This window comes from Nannospalax galili, unplaced genomic scaffold (assembly GCF_000622305.1).
Source record: "Nannospalax galili isolate Female #2095 unplaced genomic scaffold, S.galili_v1.0 scaffold49, whole genome shotgun sequence".
Taxonomy (NCBI): Eukaryota; Metazoa; Chordata; class Mammalia; order Rodentia; family Spalacidae; genus Nannospalax; species Nannospalax galili.
The window spans coordinates 1,036,752-1,059,463 of NW_008359444.1; the positions used below are offsets into that span (position 1 = coordinate 1,036,752).

Consider the following 22,712-nt stretch of genomic DNA (forward strand, 5'->3'; position numbering starts at 1 on the left):
TGTGACGCCGGCTGCCACACAGCACCTCTTTGTCGCTTTATGGACGGTCATCCGTCAGCTGTCAGGCTGCTCAAAGACCCCTCCAATCTAAATGTTTCTCTTTACGCTGTTCCCAGAACTTGCCTTGCTGTTCAGTGAGCAGAAGAAAAGCGTTGTGTCTCTAGGCAAAGGCAAGCTCCCTGCTAAGGATCTAGGTCATTCCCGAACACTGGCATGGCCAGCACAGAGCTGTTTCTTGTACCTCATTTGTTACCCACTGCCCCCAGAGAAGGGGTACAGGTATCTCTGTGGGTTGTGGATGTAGCCAGTCAGGCTGCCCTATGCTCTGGGGGCCTCTAAGGATCCATAGGCTAGAGCTCACCCTGCACAGCATGTTATCCACATAGAAAATTGAGAGGCCTAGAGCCTGCACACTGGTGTTGTTCTGCTGTGCACACAGCATCAGCCTGAAACCCCAAGACCTGTGCCAGCGTTGCCACGGCGTCCATTGGGAGTTTGGTAACTAGGACGTGTCAAGTCCAGTTGCAGCTGAGCAAGATGAGACTGATGCCGGTGTCTCAGATGACTGATGAAATTCACAGTATGTCCTTCATTTTGAAAATGGCTTGAAGGCTGTAACGGGGAAAAGTCCTACCCCTATACTCTTTAGATGGCATGCACAGTTTGCCCTTCTTTCCTTCTCTGAAAAAATAAAACACGTGGGTGTCATTGGTGCCCTGTGTCTGTGTCCTGAGCCTCTGCCTGCCTCTGCTTAGCATCCCCACCCAGTGCCCCCTGGATGCAGAGTGAGCACACAGTCATCCACAGCAGCTCTGGGGCACTATTTCAGGATGGGACAGGCATCTTCAGAGAACCTGCCTGGCCTTGGCAAGGTTGGGAAAGGTCAATGTGGCTATGGCCTGAAATGCTCCTGGCACATAGCAGATGCCCAGCATCTTGCCTTTGGGAAAGTGAACCAATATGTGTCCAGAGGAAAGAACCCAATCTCTTTTTATTATTTTATTTTATGTGTATGCATGTATTGCCTGCATGTAGGTAACTGCACCATGTAGTGCAATGCCTGCGGAGGTCAGAAGAGGCTGTCAGATCCCCTGGGACTGGAGTTATAGACAGTTGTTAGCTGCCATGTGGGTGCTAGGATTCAAACCCAGGTCTTCTGCAAGAACAACCAATGTTCTGAACTGCTGAACCATCTCTCCAGCCCCAGAACCCAATCTCTTAAAAGTCCACCTAATAGTTTTTAGTCTGTACTAGAAGGCTAGAAAAATAGGTGGGATCCCAGCTATGAGGAGCCTTGACCAACAGCCTCCAGAGCCTCGGGATGTTCCGTGTTGTCCCGTTGTCCATACTGTGTACCCTGGGAATGGGCACTGCCCTCTGACTACTTCGGCAAAAGGCTACAGCCTGAGGACTTCACTGATACTCATTTCTTACAATTCTGGAGGCTAAAGTTCAAGCTGAAGGCGGCAAGCCAGGTTCTGACAAAGGCTCCCTCGTGGATTGTGGACAATGTGTCCTTGAATTATAGAGTCAAGCACTGTGAGGTGTCAGGACCTACCCTCTGACCTTAGAACACAGGTCAATCCCTAGCAGGAGCTCATGTGTAAAGCGTAGACCATAAGCTAGACTAACTACAGCAAGGACTGCCATTCAGAAGAGGAGCAGCAGTTCCCATAGGCTAAGGTGGGGAAGGTTACTCACTCACTACAACATCTCTTGGCCCAGATTTTCAGTGTTCTGTTGCACAAGACAGTCCTATATGGTACTGTGTACTTAGCCTTGGTGTTATCCTCAGCGCATCCCCTGCTGTGATTGGGACCCTCAGTAATGGTCAAGACAGATTCCACCTGGTCTGAGTCTCAAGCGACAGAGAGTAGACTGACACCTGCCCTGCTATAGAAAGTGAGGGAGGACCTGGGGCAGCCTGCCCACATTGGTATCTGTGGAGCCTGGCGTGCCCTGGGCTTGATGGTGGTTGCTAGAGGGATGGGATAGAGACATCGGAGACATTGGGATGGCAGAATGCACACATGATGAGGGCACTCTCCTGGGGATCCATGGACTAGTCAAGGAGGAGGGTGGTGGTTGCCAGGACTCAACCTGAGGTCCTGCAGGCCACCTTGGGCCATGCTGGGTGTCCTGTGGGTCTGTTGCTGTCAGGTCCTTGCCTCAGAGCCCCAGGCCTGAGAGGATAGAGCCTGTACCCAGCAGCACCTTCTTGGGACTGGGTGAGGAATGATGTTGTAGAAAGTTTAAAGCTGATCATGGAATTTATTTTGTTGGGTGAGTTTACTTTAGATGGTTTAAGTATACCTGGTCACTAGATGACTTAAGATTAAGGCAAACGTTTAAGTAATTAAATTATTCTCAGATATTTTGGATAGTTTGGCCATTTTATATCATCATTGTTTTTGCTACTTAAGATTGTTTGATCAACAAACATGGTCTTTCCTATAGCTGAGAAAGAAGCCAATTTTTATGGATATCAGAATGTGTGCAGACTCCATAGTTAGGTGAAAGTATAGTGCCCAAAGTTTTAGCATCTGAACTACTGTTTAAAAAGCAAAATGCCAGGGGAGATGGCTGGAGAGATGGCTCAGCAGTTACAAGCACTTAATGCTCTTACAGAGGACCCAGGTTCAAATCCCAGCGCCAACATGGTGTTTAACAACCATCCGTAACTCTAGTTCCAGAGGATCCTACGCCCTCTTCTGACCTCTGTGGACATTGCATGACAGTGCACTTACATACATATGTGCAGGCACTCATGCACATAAATTTTTTTTTTAAGTTAAAAGGGAAGAAAGTAAAGGCAGTTTACCAAGGTGTAGGAGGCACTACATGGGACAGGACTGACCAGTGCATGGCCAGATCCACCTTCCAGGCCTCTGCATCCCTTGGCATGAAAAAGCAAACCAAGTTGTATACAAGTCTGTGGTCTCTCCTGGACCCTGTGTGATGCTGCACAGATGATCTCTGCAGTCTCCATGACCATATGGATTCCTGGGGTTCCTGTGGCACCCCAGGATTCCTGCCTGTGGCACAGAATTAACTGCAGATGGAAGTGTGATTTCGTACTCTCTATAATTTTCCTGCAGAAGTCCTGAGCCCATTGCATCATGTGAGGTGATATCCTCAGATAGGGGACAAAGCCCCTGGCCCCGCAGAGGAAAGCCACCCCTCCCCCAGCAGGGCTGTCACATCCTGGAATCACCTGTCAAACAGGAGACACCATTTCCAGGTCTAAAAAATTGATTTTTATGGCTCTTCTTGTAATTCTCTTTCTGAATGAGGCACATGATATTGATGTGGGCCTACTTTTTAATCATAATAGCTACTGACAAGGTAATTAATTTTAAAACAACTTTTTTTCCTGGTCCAAATGGCACTATGTTGAAATTAAAAGTGAGTGCCGGGAGGGCCACTGGCCTGGCACTCAGGCGATTGCCTCGGCCATGACAGCCCCTTCATCTTGCTGCTTCTGTGCGACCTTCAGAGATGGGTGTTGTTATTAATTGGCTTGGGCTATTATATCAAAAAGAGCAGGGCAGGGACGAATGATAAAGTTTAGGTTTTTAATGATAGTCTTACAGGAATCCAGATGTGCCTGTGAAATCACCTCCCTGGGTCGTTGCAGGCCCAGCATAGGCCCCAGCCAGGACCCATCAGCACCTCTCATGAGGAGAATGGCCCAGAAGGCAGCATTCTCTTGCCGATCACACAGCATTCTAAAGTTAGCGTGCCCAGCTTAAGTGTGAAATTAGCTTTTTAAAGAGGAAATCATCTCCACACTGATTCTCCTGTTTGATTAGCCAGGCAGGCTGAGCGTCCGTGGTCAGTGCTCTCCTAGCACCACACCTTTATGTTGCTTTCTAGGCCTTGGTTTTCTTCACATCAAAACTTAGCATGTCCATAGAACTTGATGCTCACATCAGCTCACAAGCTAGAAAGAAGGCCCTGGTTCCCACTCTTTGGCACAAGAGCCCACGGATTCACTTGCTTACACAGACTTACTTTAGCGTCCTATGAACTTGGCTCTTCCCTTGATGCGCTTACTCTGAGCTCAGTTCTGGCTTGCTTCACATCTCTTTGGCATGTGGGCATCACTACCCTCCCAAGAGACCTCAGCAGCACTTCTACGCAGCTTTGAACACCCGCAGCAAATACCAAAAGTGCCCTTTCCTTTCCCAGCTCAGAGGTTGAGGTAGCTTTAGCACTCATACGAGAAGAGATAAAGCCTTGAATGGAAGATGAAGTTCATATGTACTTAGCTCAAGAACTCAGCATTGATGAATGCAGGTTCACCTAATCCTTGCTTCACCTAGGGATTCTTCAAAGCCATCCATCCCTCTGTGGAGAAGAGGACACTTGCTGTGAAGTTGGTTGTAGATGCCTGTGACCTGTGCATATAACACATGCCTCTGATGTGTCTGTGACATATGTATATAACACACGCTTGCACAGGACACTGCTTCTGAAGTGTGTGTGTGTGTGTGTGTGTGTGTGTGTGTGTGTGTGATTCCTCAGGCATACTTGAAAAGTGCAAGTCAACTCTAGCACTCTCACACTGGAAGTGTAAGTGTTGAAGAACAGCACATCTACAGTTCCTGCACTCAGGTGGTGGAGACGGGTGTTCTAGGCTGGCCTGAACTTCATAACAAGACTCTGTCTCAAATTTAAAATATAAAAGGAAAAGAAAAATGCTAGTAAACCTTGTTAATTCAAAAGTCTTTATAATTTTCAACGTTGGTTCTCCTAAGGACATGAGCGTGCTTGTGTTTTCTGAATTTGTATTTGTCATTATTGTGCATGGGGTGAAAGGGCACGTGTTCCATGGTGAACGTGTAGAGATCAGAGAACAACTTCATGGAGTCAATTCTTTCCTTCCCTTTGTGTGGGTTCTGGGGATCGAATTTAGGTCGCTGTCTTAAACAGCAAACCCTGCACTTGCTGAGCCATCTCTCTGGCCACATTCCTGTGCTTTCTCATGGCAGATATTACAGATTGTAAGATAAAATAGTAGATATCCAAACATAAAAAATGTTTCTGCCCAGAATGTGACAGCACTTGCCCTTCCAGCCATCCATGTAACAGCACAAGCCAGAGTTTTGCTTTGGTTTGTTTTTTCTCTAAAAAATAGAATCAGGACGAAGAGAAAGGATATGAGAAGAGACAGGAGGAGGCACTTACAGTGAGCACAGTGCCGTAGGCACAGGCTCCACCAGCCCCCGCTGGCCTAGTGCCCACCTTCCCATTCTCCTACGTGTGTTCTTCTGGATTCTTCACCTCTCACTTTGAAGAACCAGCCTGTGAACACAGAGGCCTGTTCGCAGTCTGGTCTGCCTGAGAAATGGCTCACAGAGGAACTGACCCTGTGGTGGAACCTGACTGCCCACTTACCTGCCCAGTTTGGCCCCCATCAAGGGGCTCTCTCCAACTGCTCAGGGAGAGAGGAAGAGCTCATGGAGGGAAAAGGGTGGGAATCTGGGAAGGAGAGGCCCAGACCTATCTTCAGAGAGCCCACTACATCCGTGGGAGAGGAGGACAGGCTGGCCACAGTCAGGAACAATGGTCTAGGACTCCAAAAATGAAAATGAGATACTGGAAACAGGTTGAGCTGTGTGGAGACAGACTGAGTTGCAAGTCAGCCAACAGCCTTTTGAGTCAGGAAAGAATGAGTGGGGCAGGGCCAGGGCAGTGGGCCTCCTGGTTCCCACAGACTGTCAGGATGGTCCTCTGCTTTCTCAGACTCCTGGTAGAACTTGGTGTCCTCAGCACAGTACCAGTCTGTCCCTGGCTAGAAGCAGCCATATGCTCATCAAGTGCATCCTTTCTCACAGCCTAAGTCAGCACTGTGATAATGTAGGCGAATCTTTTGTTTCTTTTTGTGTTTTTTAAAAATATTTTAATTTATTCTTTGACAATGTCGTACATGTGTTCAGTGTATCTTGATCATACCAACCCCCTGTACCCTCCTGCCCCACCATATCTCCCTGACCCTTTCATTTCTTTTATTTTGTTTATTATTGTTATTTTATGTGTATACATGCATTCCTGCATGTAGGTAAGTGCCCCTGTGTCATGCGATGTCCAAGAAGGACAGAGAGGCTGTCGGATCCCCTGGAACTGGAGTTACGGACAGTTGTTAGCCACTGTGTGGGTACTGGGATTCGAACCCGGGTCTTCTGCAAGAACAGCCAGTGTTCTTAACCGCTGAGCCATCTCTCCAGCCCCATTTCCTTTTGTGTGTGTGTGTGTGTGTGTGCGTGTGTGTGTGTGTGTGTGTGTGTGTGTGTGTATGGACAATCTAACAGGAACCACACTCCCCAGAAAACTGGCCCTCTCTTCCCCAGTAGCCATCAACTGCCAGTAGCTCCTCAGCTAGAGGTGAGGCCTCTCATGAACCCCATCTCCATCTATACGGGCTTCATCTTGTGCAGGTAACCCAGCTGCATGAATGTAGAAAAATGTTGCATCCAGAAGAGAGCGTTTTATAGGATTCCTTCCTATCTTCCTGCTCTGAATTCTTTATACCCACTTTCTGCAGTGTTCCTTGATTCTAGGGGAGGGAGGTTGACATAAATGTTCCATTTAGGGCTGACCACTCAACAGTCACTTATTCTCAGGGCTTTGACTAGTGATGAGTTTCTACATTAACCCCTGCCCACTGCAGGAAGATGCCTCTCTGACCCAGGCTGAGAGCAGCACTAGTCAGTGGGTGTATACAGATATTTAGAAGACAGTTTGATAACATGAGCTTTTAGCAAAACAAGAGTAGGATTTATGACCCCCCCCCATCGTGGATTTTTGACCAGGTTTATTGTATCAGGCATGCATTCCCTCCTGTGGCGCAGTCTTCAAATCCAATCAGAAATAGTTGGTTATGAGCCCAGCAAAGTGACTCATCAGGTAAAAAGACACTTGTCATTCAAGCCTGGCAACCTGAGTTCAATCCCTAAAGCTACATAAAGGTGGAAAGAGAGAACCGGTTCTGCAAAGTTGTCCTCTCACTTCAATATGTGTGTTGTGGTGTGCATACCCACACATCATATACACATGATAATAAAATTGAAGGAAAATAGTTCGTTGCCCCCAGTAACAATCCCACAACTTCCTAAACCAGTGAGCATATCTTGCCTGGCATGTCAGAATTGGTGCAAGATCCAGTGCCGGGTCAGACCGTTGATGTCTTTTCTCCCCCAGCAGCCTACATCCAGCACTATGAAAGCAGGAAGTTTCCCGGCCAGTAGCAGATTGATTTCTCTATGTCCTGCAACCCAAGTGTGTGGTGTCTTCAGCAATAGGGTCTACCCACCTAGTTATGGGGTGCAACCAGGAGCATTAATAATAGCCTTTGTTGTTTGGGGTGCTTCTGTTCCTCCCTTATCAGTAACTTGTAGGAAGGTATCCCATGCTTGGCACTGAAATATCTTCTGGGAACAGCATTGTCCACCCTTGTAGGATACTTCTATCTAAACTCCCTTTGTAAAAAAAAAAAAAATTATATTCTAATTAGTTTACAAAGCAGTAAATTTCCATAAGGATTTTTTCATGCATCATTAATCTTGGTTAACACATATCCCACTCCTTCTACCCTAAACCCCCTGCCCCTGTCCCTGCTTAAACCTTTAATCCCCAGTATCCCCTCCCTCTACTTAATGTCATGTGTTCTGCTATCCCCTCCCCTCATTAAGACTTCTTTCTCTGTCCGTCTCGTGGGCCCTTTCTGACTCTCTCAAACTCACAAACCAATAAGAGGTCCGGGCCAGCTGGGGCTATAGGGAGACCCTGCCTCAAAAAGACAAAAACCAGAACCAAAACAACACATAAAACCTCACAAATCTAAAAATTCTAAGCTAGGACCCACAGGAGAGGGAATATGTGGAATTTGTCTTTCTGGGCCTGGATTTTCTCTCTAATATACTATTTTCCAGATCTTGAACTTTTTGTTTTTTTATTTTTTTATTGGTATACATTCATTGTACATGGTATTAGGTTTCATAAGGACATTTGTTATTTTTTAAAGAACAATGTGACAAGCCCCAGGGGCAGTTTCTCTGCTGCATTCTGGTGCAGGGATGGTGGACTTGTAGCTGGACCTGGGAGCTCTGAAACATGTTCCACTTTGCTGGGAGCCCAGGAGCTTCATAAATGCAGAATGCAAACTGCTTCTTTTCCCACTGGGGCTTCAGTATGGATGACCTGGATCCCAATCCTTCAAGCTAGACAAGCTGGTGGACCTGGTTCTTGATGGCTTTATAAAGCCAACACAGATTGTCTGGAAGTATTTTTCCTTTTCTTCTAAAGATGTTTACTGTTAGAAAAAAAAAATCAGATATATCCCTTCTGAGAGATAGGGTCATTTCAGGGCAGGTCCCATTCCCTTCTCTGCTCCAAGCTGCACTGGCACCCACTGGGGGAGGAGGAAGAGGAAGAGGAAGGGAAGAAGGGACCAGGCTAAGCCCAGCATGTGGCCCAACCAGACTCAAACCTCGCTGCTGTGTGAGGACTTCATTCCTTAGCAGCAGTGTTCCTGACAGGAACACTGAACTTTTAAAAAGTACTGACATTGCTGGCCATCTACATTGTTGTTCAGATATGACCCTTCTCTATAAATTAGTGTTTAAATTCAAAGCAATTCCACTTAACAGGGAAGACCGTATTTTTTTTTATAGACTTTGGCCAGAAGATATAGCAAGTGTTACACAAGCGGAATGTGAAAAAGAGCTAAGATGATTTTTAAAAGAATTATCAGCCAGGTGTGGTGGTACACGCCTTTAATCCTAGCACTCAGGAGGCAGAGGCAGGTGGATCTCTGTGAGTTAGAGGCCAGCCTGGTCTATATATTGAGTTCTAGGACAGCTGGGGCTATAGGAAGACCCTGTCTCAAAAAGACAAAAAAAAAAAAAAGATCAGCAAAACTTCCTTATAAAGTTGTATAAGGGTCTGGAGAGATGGTTCAGTGATTAAGAGCATATCCTGCCCTTCAGAGGAATAGACCTAAAAAGATCTGTAGAAAATAGACTGCCTCAAAAACACCCTACACATTCAGTGTGATATGAGGCAGCCTCGGTGGGAGGTGGGTGGAGCATTTAATGAACCCGCAGACCAGTTGGCCCTGCAGGAAGTCAGGGCACAGAGGCCCGTGCTTTGACTGTCCTGCTGAGGACAGCAGTGCGGTGGGTTTCTGCACTCAGGGAGGGTACAGTATGGGAAAAGCACATGTGTGAACGTCATGAGTAGAAAGGAAGGAGCAATCAAAGGGAAGTCAAGTGGAGGGGCCTCAGCTCTAAAAACAATAAGGAAGATCAAATTCTAGTGAGTGCTGAAAACTCTAGAGACTTCTCCCAGAGTTCTCCAGCCCCTCAGGAGCCTGGATGGCACAGTGCTCCCCAGGTCCCTGTCTTCTTTACCCAACTTCCTCACTGTGACATCATCATCCTGCCAACCTACTGGGTGGACACCCTTCAGATGCTTACTGGGGACCAGTGTGACACATGAAGCTATGTAAAAGCTTTATATGGGAGATGGGCCTTTCCTGTGTCCTTTTATTTCTGAAGTTAATGAACTGAGTTGGAAAAGACCTAGTCTATGACAAGCTTCATCAGCTGCCCCTTTCCTGGCTCCCTGGGTCTGCAGCACCCCTTGTAACCTACTTTAGCTCTAAGCTCCATCACCACTGCTACCACCACAGGCCCAACCTGTGGTACTCACTGATGCTGAAAGCAACACAGGACAGCAATAGTCAGGCCACTGGGCCTCCTGGTAGCCACTAGAAACTTAAAAATAATTTTTTTAAATTTAATTTTATGTGTATGAATGTTTTGCCTACATGTATGTAAGTGCACCTGTGTTATGCAGGCAAGAAGAGGGTGTTGGATCCCTTGGAACTGGAGTTAAGGATGGTTGTTAGCTACCGTGTGAGTGTTGGGAATAGAACCCGGGTCCTCTGGAGGAGCAGCCAGTGCTCTTAACTGCTGAGCCATCTCTCCAGCCCCACTAAGAAGCTTTTGATTCAATCTGATTGAGAAAATCTGACTTCTGCCTAGCTGATAATCAAGTGTCTTGTATGTGTGGGGTATGTATGTGCAGTACATGCATGTGGTAGTGGTGGGGGGCATACATGAGGCCAGAGCAGGACTTTGGGTGTGCTTCTCTATTAGCCTCCACCTTACTGCCTTGAGACAAGGTCTCTCACTGAACTGGAAGTTGGCTGTTTAGATTAGGCTGGCTGGCCAGGGCGCTCTCAGGAGCTGTCTGCCTGTCTTCACTCCCCAAATGCTGGTTTAAGAGGCATGCACAGCCATATCTGGCATTTTGCGTGGGTACTGGGGACTCAAACTCGGGTGTTTATGCTTGTAGATAAAACACTCCTGCCACTGAGCCATCTCCCCTCTTCAAGTTTGTTTTTGAAAACAGCAGCCTGTCCCTTGCTCCTTCTTGGGCTTTGTCACAGCACGCAACATGAAGAAGCCTGGAGTGGCCAGTAGGATTTGGAATAGGCTACTGGATTTCCTCTGCCTCTGGACAGAAGGCACTCTGCTCTGTAGGCGTCTCGTCAGACAGCGAGTGCCTTGCTGCAAGTGCTCTTACTCCTCTTTCAATCAGAAGTAAGGATCACTCACCTGACTCAGGAGCAGGAGAGTTTGTTGTGTCACTGCTTGAGTCAGGCAGTTGGAGATCTGAACTTCTCTCTGAGAGAAGCTGCTGTATGTCCTGCCAGATGTTCATGTATGCATTTCTCTCTCACTGGGAAAACTTTTTCATAATGTGATTGTGATTGTGTGAGGTTACGCAGACAAGTATTCCAGCACCAGATAACCTGTTTATGTGTTGTGAGCATTCTCCACTGCATGTAACTTAGAAGTGTGTGGGTAGGTTGTGTAACCATTCCAGAATAGATAGGAGCTCATGCTGTATAAGGAGGGGCAACTGTGGGCAGCTGAGGCAGTGTCTACCTGTGGCCACAGGGTCCCATGTGCAGACCTCAAGTGTACCGGTTCCCCAGGAGAAGCTTGCCCCCATTTCCTTCCTTCTGAGTGCTAGTCTCACTCAAGCATCTGCCTGTACCGGTTCCCCAGGAGAAGCTTGCCCCCATTTCCTTCCTTCTGAGTGCTAGTCTCACTCAAGCATCTGCCTGGCCCCAGTCACATTCCTCAGAGTTTGTTTTCTGAATCCCCCTGGCCAGCCAATAAGGGGAGTTGAGTCCTGTTTAATAGCCATGTGCTGGTGGTGGTCCTTGTGCTAGGTTTGGGGGTACAAAGAAGCAATCACCACAGTGCCTTTGTAGGACACTGCGGAGATTGAAAGGGAGATATGGCTGGTCCAGTCCTGCTCGGGCCAGTCAGTATTGCACTGTCAGTGATCACTGTTTCCTTTTCTTCTCCCAGAATCATTGACCAGCGATTCGAGAAAGTTTCCTACTTTGTTTTTGGCGATTTTAACTTCCGTCTGGATTCCAAGTCTGTCATAGAGGTAGGTGTGGGCATCCTCCCCAGCCTGGGTGCTGGGTTTCCTTGTGGCTGAACCAGCAGAGCAGAGGAATACCATCAGTATCAGGCTACTTCTGTGTCATCATTTTCACTGATTACACTACTTAGTTAAAAATTCATAATGGAGAAACATTCTTGCTAGGGAGAGGGGATCTGTACGGTTGGTCCCTGGTCAGTCTACTTAAGGCAGTCCTGTCCTTGTGGAAGACAACCTGGGGAAGCCACTGTGGGCTATTTCCCAATAGGATTCCCACACATCAAAAACAGAAATTGGTTGTTCCATTTGATTTAATAAATTGAGGCTCTTTTGGTTTTGGGGAACTCCAAGACTATGCTGGCTACCATAGGAGCTCCAGTCTGGATGCCAGGGCTCTGGGGTCCCTGGAGTGGTGGCATCTGGCAAACCTTGGTTCAAAGACAAGTGATGTGGCTGCTGAGGTCAGAAGGAAGCTTTATGGCTAGAATGTACTACCAAAGGAAGTGAATCCTGTGGTGTCACAAGGACCAACCCTGTCTATGGTGAAATCTGTGCTGACTTTGCATCCTGAGCTCTGGGATGGCCAGCTGGGGACACCGCCCACCCTCTTCCCTCTCCTGCCTGGGGAGGCATACACGGCAGCCTTTAAAGCATGTGGAGGCACTAGGTAATCCACATGCAGAGGCCAAGTAGGAACAACATGAAAATATACAGTACCTTGAATTCCTTTCTTCCCATTAGTAGTGAAGCTCTGTCATACATTAATCTTCCATACTTGGTAGAGAATTATTTTTTAAAGACAGAGCTGAGCAAGTGTCTCCCTTTGGTTGACGGAAGAGAGTGATGTGCTATTGAAATCCTTCTGTGTTTAATTAAGCTGAGGGTACCTCTCAGGCCAGACCCACAGTGTGTATTTTGAACTTTGTGGTACAGAGGGTCAGTGGGTACAGGGGTTTCCCTGGATTTTCACTGGGTGCTAAGACTGGAGGGTCCTGGGTGCTCAGTGGCTCCTTGTAGAGGTGCATCTTATCACAGCCTTGACGGGGAGGAACACTGTAGCACATACACAGATTTTAGGATCAGCGGGCTCCATAGGGGACTATGAAATCCTGCATCCTTCCTCCTGGGCTTTCAGGCTCCACTCTTCTGCCACGAGCCTGAAGCCAGTGGGAACTCAGTCTGCCTGTGGAAATCTTTCTTCAGGTCACACCAGGAAGTCGGGGCCCTCACTGAAGGTCCCTCCTCCATTCACAAAGCCACTAGAGGCTAGAAAGACTCCTTTCCCAGGCTGCCAATCTCTCCATCCTGAGCCTCTGAGCCGGCTTACAAACCTGCTGCTGGAGGTCAGCAACTCTGCTGCATATAGTTGCCCCAAGGCCTCTGCTTGGAGCAGAGTGGCCAGTAGGTAAGTAAAAGACTGTTAGAAGGCCAGTGATGGTCAGCCCAGAGCCACTTGTGGTTGGAGAAAGGTCAGAGAAGCTTCTTCACATCGAATTTTCCTTCTGGGTAGAATGCAAGTCATCAGAAAAAGCAGCTGAACTGGACAGAATCAGAATGGTTAATGAGCACCCTTTTGAATCTGTCCTTCAGAGTGTGTTTCTATGGGAGGACAGTTTGGCTATATGAGTGAGTGGATATGTGCATGTACCATCAGGTAGGACCATTATGCAGCTAGGAAGGAAGCCACAGCTCCCAGATGTCCATAGCATGGAGTCTCCAGCCAGATATCCAACGTCCTTTGCAGTACCCCAGATGTGAGATTATCCCTCACAGCACAGGGGCAGCACTGTGATCTGCTGTTCACATTCCCATAGAAAGGATAGATGGCGTCCTCAACCATCTCAACTACCAGCAGGGTAGAGGAGGGGTCTTTCCAGCCACAAAGAGAGGATGATTTCCTGGAGTATGGTACTCATAGCGTCAGGTGCTATTTTAAATACCTGCTCCTCTGTGGTCACTGTGGGCTCCCGGCTTCACCTGAGGAAGGCCGTTGGCATCCCCTTCTTCTCTGTTGTGGGATACTTTCCTTGTGCATGTGTTTGACCTGAATTTCCCTGCGTGAAGGCGAGGGATATCAGTATGCTCTGTGGTCATACCAGCTCTACTGGGCTCTTGTGAACAGCTCCCTCTGCAGCTTTCTTTTCAAAGCTATTAAGATGAGACAATGTGTCCTAGGTGGCTGTAACACCCCTCAAAGACACCCTCTCCTCAGAAGCAGGGAGGTCTCTGCAACAGGGCATTAAGACCTCTGGCACTGGCACCTGCTCTCCCAACATGCCTCCTGACAGCAGCCCTTCAAGCAGTTGCTGATTCTAGTGTATGGCCCCTCCCACTTTAGAAGCCTGGAGCACCTATTAATCTGGCACTTGCAAGGGAGTTAGAGGAAAATCAATAGTTTTTAAACTGGATTATTTGCTCAATAAATAAACGGATATATCTTAGATCCATGTATTAATTCCCGGAGGAGTTTGTGACTCTTTAAAACTTATGGGTAGCTGATATTCATTTGACAAATAAGTAAAGTACCTTTACGTTCTGCATGTACTTTATTATGTGAGTAAAGCAAACCTAGTAAAAATATGGAATGTAATTTTTTAGTGTAGGTTTTTAGGGCTGTTTGGTGAAGCAAAGGCTGTAGCTCTGAGACTAAAGACCATTTCTCCTCATGACTTCACCATCACTAAGTATAAGCACTTCGCATGAGCACATGGTCCTGCTACCCACTTTGAGAAACCTGTCCCACCGAATCTTCCAGGCCTACCATCCTGTCTATTGTCTTGCCCTACCACATGGACTGTTCTGCCAAGAAAGAAGGCAGAGTCCTCCCCCCGACACCTAGCCTCCAACATTGCCTGAGGACCCACAGGACCAAGTAGCCCCAGCCAGGCAATACTCACTGGAGCATCACCATGATGGCTTCTGTTGGCCTTTGGCTGATGCCCCAGTTCACAGACACGGCTTCCTGGAATGGTAAGCTGTTCTTCTCCTTGCTTCTCCATACCTGCCTTTCCTGAGAGGGCCTCGGGTGCTTCAGTGTGCATGCCTACAGACCAGCCTCAGCCCCACCGCTCTTAGGGATTTCTGTGCCCTCATCTTTGGCAGGTCAACCCCAAGTGACTTTATATTTCTGAAAGTCAGAGTAAAAATGAGAAAGTGTAGGATAAGAACAGTCACAGACAGACACAGACATGAATAGGAAGGTATGCTGCCCAGAACATAAGCCGCTCTGCCTGAAGGTATGTTCTAGAAAGACAAACCTGGAGCGGTGGGCAGGCAGATATTCTAGGCACCACCCAATACATGTGAGTATTTCTTCTACAGGTAGACATGGCTGCCCTCCTAAGATGAAAGTGGAAGTTTATTTTCAATGTCTGGCAGGAGCCCAGGCTTCACTTTGTTCTCTCCAGCCACTGAGCCCCCACCCAGAACAGTGCCCCCATCAGCTCTCCTACTATCCTGGGCAGGTGCTGAGATCCCTATCTTTCAGGGGAATAGGACCCGTTTGATAGCCCTACCCCTTGGGGTCTCACGCCATCACACTGGCTGGCAAGATTCATCAGAGGTTAATTAAATCTATCTCCAAAACAATGAGAGGCCAATGAGCTGGGCCCAACCTCAGTAAATTAAATGCATTAAATGCATCCATTGTTCGTCCTGTAGGGAGGGCGGGCTCAGGCTCTGAGATGCCTCTGGGAAGGGACCAGGCTCTGGACTCTGGAAGCTCTTGGAGCACAGTGGAGACCTGCTTGTCACTTGTAATGAGGGAGGAGTATGGGTGGCCCGTGAAAGAGGCTCTGTGTGCAGAGCTGGGAGGCACTGCCTCCAGGAAGAGCAGCTTCTTATGTTTCAGATGCAAATTAATGCAAACATGCTTGCAGAGCAGAACTGAAAAGATGATACTGTGATCAAATTTGGCACTGCTTAAGCCATAATTAAAACATACACAAATTAAACACGATTATCGTGCCGTGTAACAGGACCATGCACCATTACTCTAATTAATAATGTAACCAGCCTCAGCACAGTCCTGGTGCTGGATTGTTTGGAGGGTATGTTTTATGCCTTGCATGGTGGCAACTGGCATCTGGGTGCTCAGCTGGCTGTGGTGACGCAGAGTGACAGCGGTGCCAGGCGTGCCTGTCTCTGCATGGTCTGGGAGCACCACACCTGCTGTCCATCACCTCCCCAGCAGTGGTGGTGATGGATGCATTTCTGGAAGCTGGCAGTCTTTTCCAAATCCAGTTGCCAGTTGCTGACAGCTACATGCTCAGGTGCCAGCTGTGCCTGTTTTAGAACAGGGCCCGTGAGGGCTCTGCTGTATCAGCAACTGCCCTGGAGAGAGGTTCCTCAGATGCAGTACAGAGTGGCACTGAGGAGGTCCTAGCACTGCCTGTGCCGGTTCTGAAGAGCATGTCAGAAAGGATTCTCAGTGTCACATCTGCCGTGTGAGGAGGACCACAGCCATAGTAAGCCAGCTCAGCCTGCTTGGTATACTACAGGTATCTGGAGCTGCTCTAAGTCAGCCGGGGAGGTAACATTGCACCTGATCATTGCCTCCGAGGGCCTCACAGTCAGCCCTTCTGAGAGCCCCAGACACTTTTGCCCCAGCCAGTGGGCTCCAGCTGAAGTGCTGACAGCGTGTGGTCATTGGGTCCTTATTAGACCAAACACTGCTGTGTCCCTGTCTGCACAACCGACAGCACACAAGCAATGTGAGCACATTCTAGACATCGCAGGAGACACCTGGGCCCAAGGGTCCACTGGCATATTCCTAGGGCCCCAATGAGCAGAGGCAGCTGTGATGGCAGTTCTGTGAGTTGGCAGAAATTAAATGCCTTTAGGGTTCACTTCTTTGGCTTTTCAGTGTTTGGCCTTGGCCTTAGCTGGCTAGTTTGAGCCGCCCTGTATGATTTGGAGCTTTGCTTACATTGTAGAGAGTGAATAGTAGGTAGATATTACAGCCTGGGTGTCATGTGGGATAGGCACATCTGTGTCAGAGTAAGGTAGAAGGGCCATCTGTCCAGTTCCCACGGGCCCCACAGGGCCTGCTTCACCTGGTTAGTGACCCTCCTAGTCAGGATTATGGGCAGATCTGTACCACGGCTCTCACCAGTTCCTCTAGCATTCTGCACACCCAAGTTAGCCCCCCCAGAAGCTCATACTAGCAGCCCCTCTTCCCCTCTGGTCGGAGCTCCCTCAGGATCATGTGGACATTTCATTCCACCTGTGCCTACAGGAGACTGAGCTCTCCTGTGGCAAGAAGTCAAGTTGGGGGGGACCTCAAATAGAATATACACACACAGTACCACTCAGCTTGTGGGCTTGTTTTTAAGAATAATGGCAAGAACAGAATTTGTCACTGAAATCATGAAATATATTTTTAACAACTTCAGGAGACTTCTGTTTGGGCCATTTCTACATAGTGCTTGTGACAGCTGTGTCATGGTGAATTATAACAGTTTGAATTTGATTTTCAGAGGCCTCTCTTCTGTGAAGAAATGACATTTTAATTAGCATATCCCCTACCCTTCTGTCCCATGACCCTATTACAGGAACTAGATCTTGGGACTCCTGGTCATGGAGTTATCTGGCTACATACACATGGCTTAGCCCTTCTGTGAGAGACAATGGGGACCCTCCTCTGCCTCCCTTCCATTATACCAGCCTTGTAAGCCTAGGGACATCTAGAAGGAGTCCATATAGCATGCTGTAGGGGCACCTCCAGCCAGGGCAAAGAATGACCCACAGGACAGCATAGTTAAGTGAGCCATTTCTGGGTCTTGCATGTGGACTCCAGATACCCCAGGTGCATATGAGACTCAACCTGTCCCATAATCATGTAAATGTAGGTCCTGTGCTACTTGGTGGAGCTAGCAGATGCCACTGGGCTTCATTAGCACCATACCCACCCCTGCCTGGCTACTGGAGTCAGGCCATCTTGAGAGAGGAGATGAGAGGGTCTTTACAGCACTCTGTTGTGAATAACCAGTTGACAGTATCCAACAATGAAAAGGACAAAGGACAGGCATCTGAAGGTTCTAACAGGCAGTTCCCCACACAGCATCCATCCCTGATGATGTCGGGAATTTTGCAATGCCTGTGTTCATCCCTGTGTCCCGTGGTGATGTCAGGTAGATGTCTTCTTCTCCACCATCACTGCAGTAGTGTCTTCTGATCCCAAAAGTTAGACTTTTCAACAGTACTTATTTTTGTGGGGGAAGAACTGGGGTGGAGGATACGGCCTGCCTGAGAGAAGCTTGGGTGGCCAGTGCTCCCTGTTCCCAGGCCTCCTATGTGCCAGGCAGAACCACATTCCAAAAGCCCAGGAAATCATGAAAAATCCTTTCCCTGGTTTTGTTCAGAATCACTCTGAACTGCTGGCCCATCTGAGGATGGATGGGTCAGCTGCCCAAAGCCCTGTAGCCACTGATCTACCCCTTTCTCTGAGTGGTGCTGTCTGCTGACTTGCTCCCCAGCCCAGGCCAAGCACACTAGTTGAAGAGGTCTGGGACCCTCAGGTTTGGGGTCAGTGAGGATGTATTTTATACGCTGTGCTTCACCAGGCAACTGAGAAGCCACAGATGTGACCTAGTGGGCCTGAATTGCCACAACCCCAGCACTGGTTGCAGCACTTGCAGACAGAGCTATAATGCCTGCAGCCCAGTCACAGACCACTGCCCTGTGGGAAAAGGTGCCCCATTGATTCCCACCCTGACACCAAGGGGCAATGGGAGTGTACAAGTCCAGATAAACAGAAATTGAGCATGTGTGCACACACTGCGTGTCCTAGATAAATGCTGAAGGTTGGCAGATGAATTCAGGGCTGTTTGTGCTGTTCAGTCACAAGTACTTACCAAACACAATTAGACCTGCTGTGACACCATCCTTGTCAGTTTCATGATGGTCTCCTATCTCCATGAGGCTGACAGTGGCCCCTCCATGTAGTGTCCTATGTATCTAGGTCCCTGATGGCATAGAGCAGCAGTCAAAATGAGCATTTTTTTTGGGATGTACACTGACTTCTGAATCACCACAAAAGAGTCAGAGGATTTGTTAGGATACTGTTTTCTGAACGTATTCCATAGACTGCTGGTTTCATGTGATGAATATGAGTTTTAAAGCCACCAATTTTCATCTCAGAGCTGTCAGTCTAGTGACTTACCAGTTACCCTCATTTTCCACTCCATGAATAGTTTAAGACTTGAAATAATGGCTGTAGACATCAGTTATGAAGGCATAGTTAGAGAATGCTTATTTGTGCTCCAAAATTCAAGTGGCTAGCCAAGGACTGTGACATCTATCAGAATTTAACACTTAAATTTGTGGTGCCCATTTCACTAGAACTTTATCCCCTGGGTTTCAATGTGGTAGGCGTGTTCTGGATCTGGGTTGCCTGGCCCATGGGACACTATTTAAGCATGTTGCAGTGGTGGCAGCAGTAAGGGGCCTTTTTGGTTACTATCACCTTCCAAGGAAACGCATTTTATTAGTTTAACAGCAAAGAATGTAGTGGAACCCAAATTTATATTAATGTTCCATAGTCCAGGAGAACCATTTTTAGCCTAAATAATGTTTATGTTCTGGGTCAGTTCTGCATTTTGGAGGCATTGAAAATGTGAGCTTAGTGGCAATAATGGTTTTCCATTCATGCGTTCCAAGGGATGTGTGTGGAGCCCTCAGCCTGTCTGGGAACTGTCTGCTAGAAGCTCTTTCTGTTCCCACTGCCAACTCTGCAGTGTGAAAGCTGGTTTGTAGAGCTTCTACTTGTGGCCTTTTATTCCTGCACATTTTCCTGGCTAGAATTTAACTAAAAGCAGCAGATGGGAAGAAGAAAGAAGACCAGGATGGGTTTCCTCTGCCCTGTCTGGGACCACCGTTCTATTGAGGAGCATGTCACAGGCTCACATGTCCTTGTCAAGGTACTGGCTGCACAGGCTGGGCTTCCTTGACATCAGCAGTTTCCCACCAAGCTTCAGCTACTGGCTGGGCCTGGTTGCCCATACCAGTGCAGGTCCATCACATGGATTCTCAGTGGCCCAGGCTAGAAAAGAGTTTCCTTCTAACCGGGACTTCAAGACCTGTCACACACAGAAGTGCCCCCGAGTAAAAGCAGAGCCTAGATCGATAGAGACCTGTGCCCCTGCTGACTGTGGTTCCTGACCCTGTGGCCCCCTGCACAGACGGTGTGTGGTCAGAAAGAATCACAGGCACCTGCAAAGGAGGCAAGGCTGGGAAGGGCAAGTGATTTCAGCACCTCAGGTCTCATGGAGATGCCCCTGTTCACAGGTGAGCCTCGTTAGGCACCTGTACATGTCGCCTGCATGTGTCCTGCAACCATTAGTGAAACTGAGTAGAGCACAGGCAGAACAGGGTGCAGCCACACAACTTGTGGCTGAACGTGGATGATGACGGGGGTCTCCTGAGTGATGGCATGTGTGGAGCCTCTCCCTGCACAAGTGCCTCTGTGTCCCCATCTTCTCCAGCCCTGCTTTGTGCCAGCACCGTGAAGAGGGAGCATCTTGTCCAGCACCTCAAACCTCCTCAGAGCTCCCGCCCCATTCCTAGCACAGTGTCCAAAATGCTACGCCTCAGCAGCTAAAGGTGGCTTCGCCTAGTCAGCGGCTTGGTCATATTGCCTCAAACCAGAGCTTTCATGCATCCTGTTGCTAGTCACTGTCATTATGGGAAGCCTTGGAGATCCTGACTCAGATGTCAATAAACTGCAGTGTGTGAAGTAAAAAGCGTCTGAGAAAGAACACATGGACTGTGGTGTGGGACATAGAGCTCAGGTGGACCTGAGGGCCCAGTGCAGCCTGACACTGAAAATCATGATGCTGATCTGGTTCTGCCAGGATCTATCATGGGTAGGATACTGCCTTCTCCTCCTCCGCCACACTGCCAAAGGCATTGTTTTAAGGCCCATTTCTTTTGCAAGCGTTTCCTTTCAGACATTCCTAGGGGCATCTGTGTGTGGCTGAAATAAGACCGGCCACAGCCACCGATCACCCCTTTGTCCCCAGGCCTTTGTTCCTGATTTCACGCTATCAGAGGGTCTGCATGTTTTCTTGCATGAAGTTGTCAGAGGAATAAAAGCTTAGGAACAGGGTCATGTTTAGAGGATGGGCATGAAAAATTGGTAAGATGTATCTCTAAGCCCACCCACCAGCCTCTGCCAGCAGTGAGCAGAGACAGGCCCATGTGAAGAGTGAGCACTTAGTGCTCTACCTGGAGTAGGGCAGGCTGAGCTCCCCTCCTCCCTACCCGGCTTCCTTCCATCATCCTATAGGCATTGTGTAAAGCCTTTGAGTGCCAGGCAGTCTGTGAGCTTCAGAGTCAAGCATCATCTTCAAGACCAGCTTGCTCCTCCTCCCCACAGGATTTCTACTGGTTAGAACACAGAACCAGTCACCCCACAGTTGGTGCCTTACCCAGGGGGAGGCCTCTGGAGCTCAGTGTGACCTTCTCAGGGTACCTTGAACTGTGAGTGCAGGGCACACAATATATGTTGAGGATACTGTAGGCTAGCTCAAGGCCATTGACAGATGAGTGTCCCCATTACTGCAGGAACCAAAGCTGCCTGGCTTTAGTAGCATAGACTGGCTAAATTGGGGATAAAGCAAAAAGTGCCAAACAAGGCTTTATTTATGAGAAATTGCAGGTCCTGGTTGCCTGGTGCCTAGTGGGCTAGATGGGACTCCTCAGAGATAGAGTTTAGCAGTTCTGTCTGTGCTCAGCCAAGCTGTCTAAACACATGGTGCTGGAGATGCCAGGTCCTAAAGCTTGGACAGGCTGGGGGTGATGGATTGGGAGAGGTGCCCCACAGAGATCTTGTGAAGTAAGGTGCCAGGGGGGGGGCATCACAGCCATAAGGAATATGCTTGCTTTATCATTTTCAGTTTTAATGTGGTTTTATTCCTGAGAAGTTGCTTATGATTTGAGTGTTCCTTCTGTGGCCCACGAGTCTTAAGAAACAGCCTGACTGTGTCTGAGTGAAATCTTTCCACATTTGGCAGAGCAACCAGTGTCTCCAGCAAAGGAGCCCTAAGAGCCCTGGATTCTGCTTGCTTGTGGAACATAGATTGAGGCAGCTGGTCTACTGCAAATGGAGTGGCAGGTGTAATTCCCTTCAGGTTCCAGTTGTGGTGGGCGTGATGGAGGCTAATCCTCTTGGTAGTTTAGCTCCTGGCCTGCCCTGGAATGGCTCTCCTCACTGCCCGTGATGTCTGGTGGGGGGTGGTACTGCTTTGTGATTATTTAGCTCTTGATCCCCCTCGAAGGAAAGCAAAAACAAGACAGCTCTCACTGAAGTCAGCTGGTATCCTGCTATGCTGAGGCCTGGAGGCTCCCAGGTTTTTAAACAATCTAGGGACATCTGGCCTCTGGTTTTCATCTGCTGACTAAAGTCAGGATTAAACCTTGCCCCCACAGCTTTGTGCGGCCACTGGTGAGTGACAGGCTACCTCAGACAATGGTGGCGTCAGCCAGTCCCAGTGCACAGTTGTGGGCTGGACAATGCAGTGTCTGGTGGCCTCGTAAGGTCCCGGGCTGTCCACCAATCTGCCCATGTCTCTCCTGGGACAGATTCTGAGACAGGCTGTGCCCAAGCCAAGCAAGAAGGCCCAGTGAGGAGTTTGTGCTAGTTGTGCTCCTCTTCCCCAGTGCTCAGGGGCCTTAGGAGAACTACAGGTGCTGGCAGCCAGCCTGAGAGATGGGGCAACTCCTGCTTCAGATCTGCAGCAGGCAGTTCTGCCTGTCCCAGCTCAGAGCTAGGGCCTCTGTCTCTTCAAAGAGCTCCTTGATTGTCTAGACGGGGTCACTCCTGGGATGCTTCTCTCTGCAGAGATGTGAGCCTGCTGCTTCAGGGGGAGCCTGGCTGTCGCAGAAGGATAGGTGTCCATCCTGAGAAGTTCATCCCTCCAGCCACCAGCAGATGCTCTGTTTGATTGACAAACATACTTGAGCTGTAGGGCTCTGAATTCTGCACCTGTGAGCCCAGTGCTCTTCTCTGTACCTCCTTGTCTGGATGCTTCTTCCATAGCACCTGGAGTTCTCTCAGACATCCAGGGCTCTTCCCATCCCATCCCAGTTCCAGCTGGCTCCTCACCACAGGAAGACCTTCAGCAGGATCTAACCCACTGGGACATTAGCAGCTCTTGCTGTGGTGGTGTATGCTCAGGGCAGGAACCAAGTGAGACTAGAGTCTGCCTGTTCTGCAGCCTGGGCTTGGTACCCACAGAGTGGTC

General features: G+C 48.6%; 1 protein-coding gene across 1 annotated transcript in view; it reads left to right on the top strand.

The window, feature by feature from the left end:
* Inpp5a (inositol polyphosphate-5-phosphatase A) overlaps window positions 1-22,712 on the top strand; it is a 192,161-nt gene that overhangs the window by 140,894 nt on the left and 28,555 nt on the right. The window contains exon 9 of the mRNA XM_008823156.2: window positions 11,391-11,475. Within this exon, the coding sequence (XP_008821378.1) occupies window positions 11,391-11,475 (85 nt within the window). The remainder of the gene's footprint in view (window positions 1-11,390; window positions 11,476-22,712) is intronic.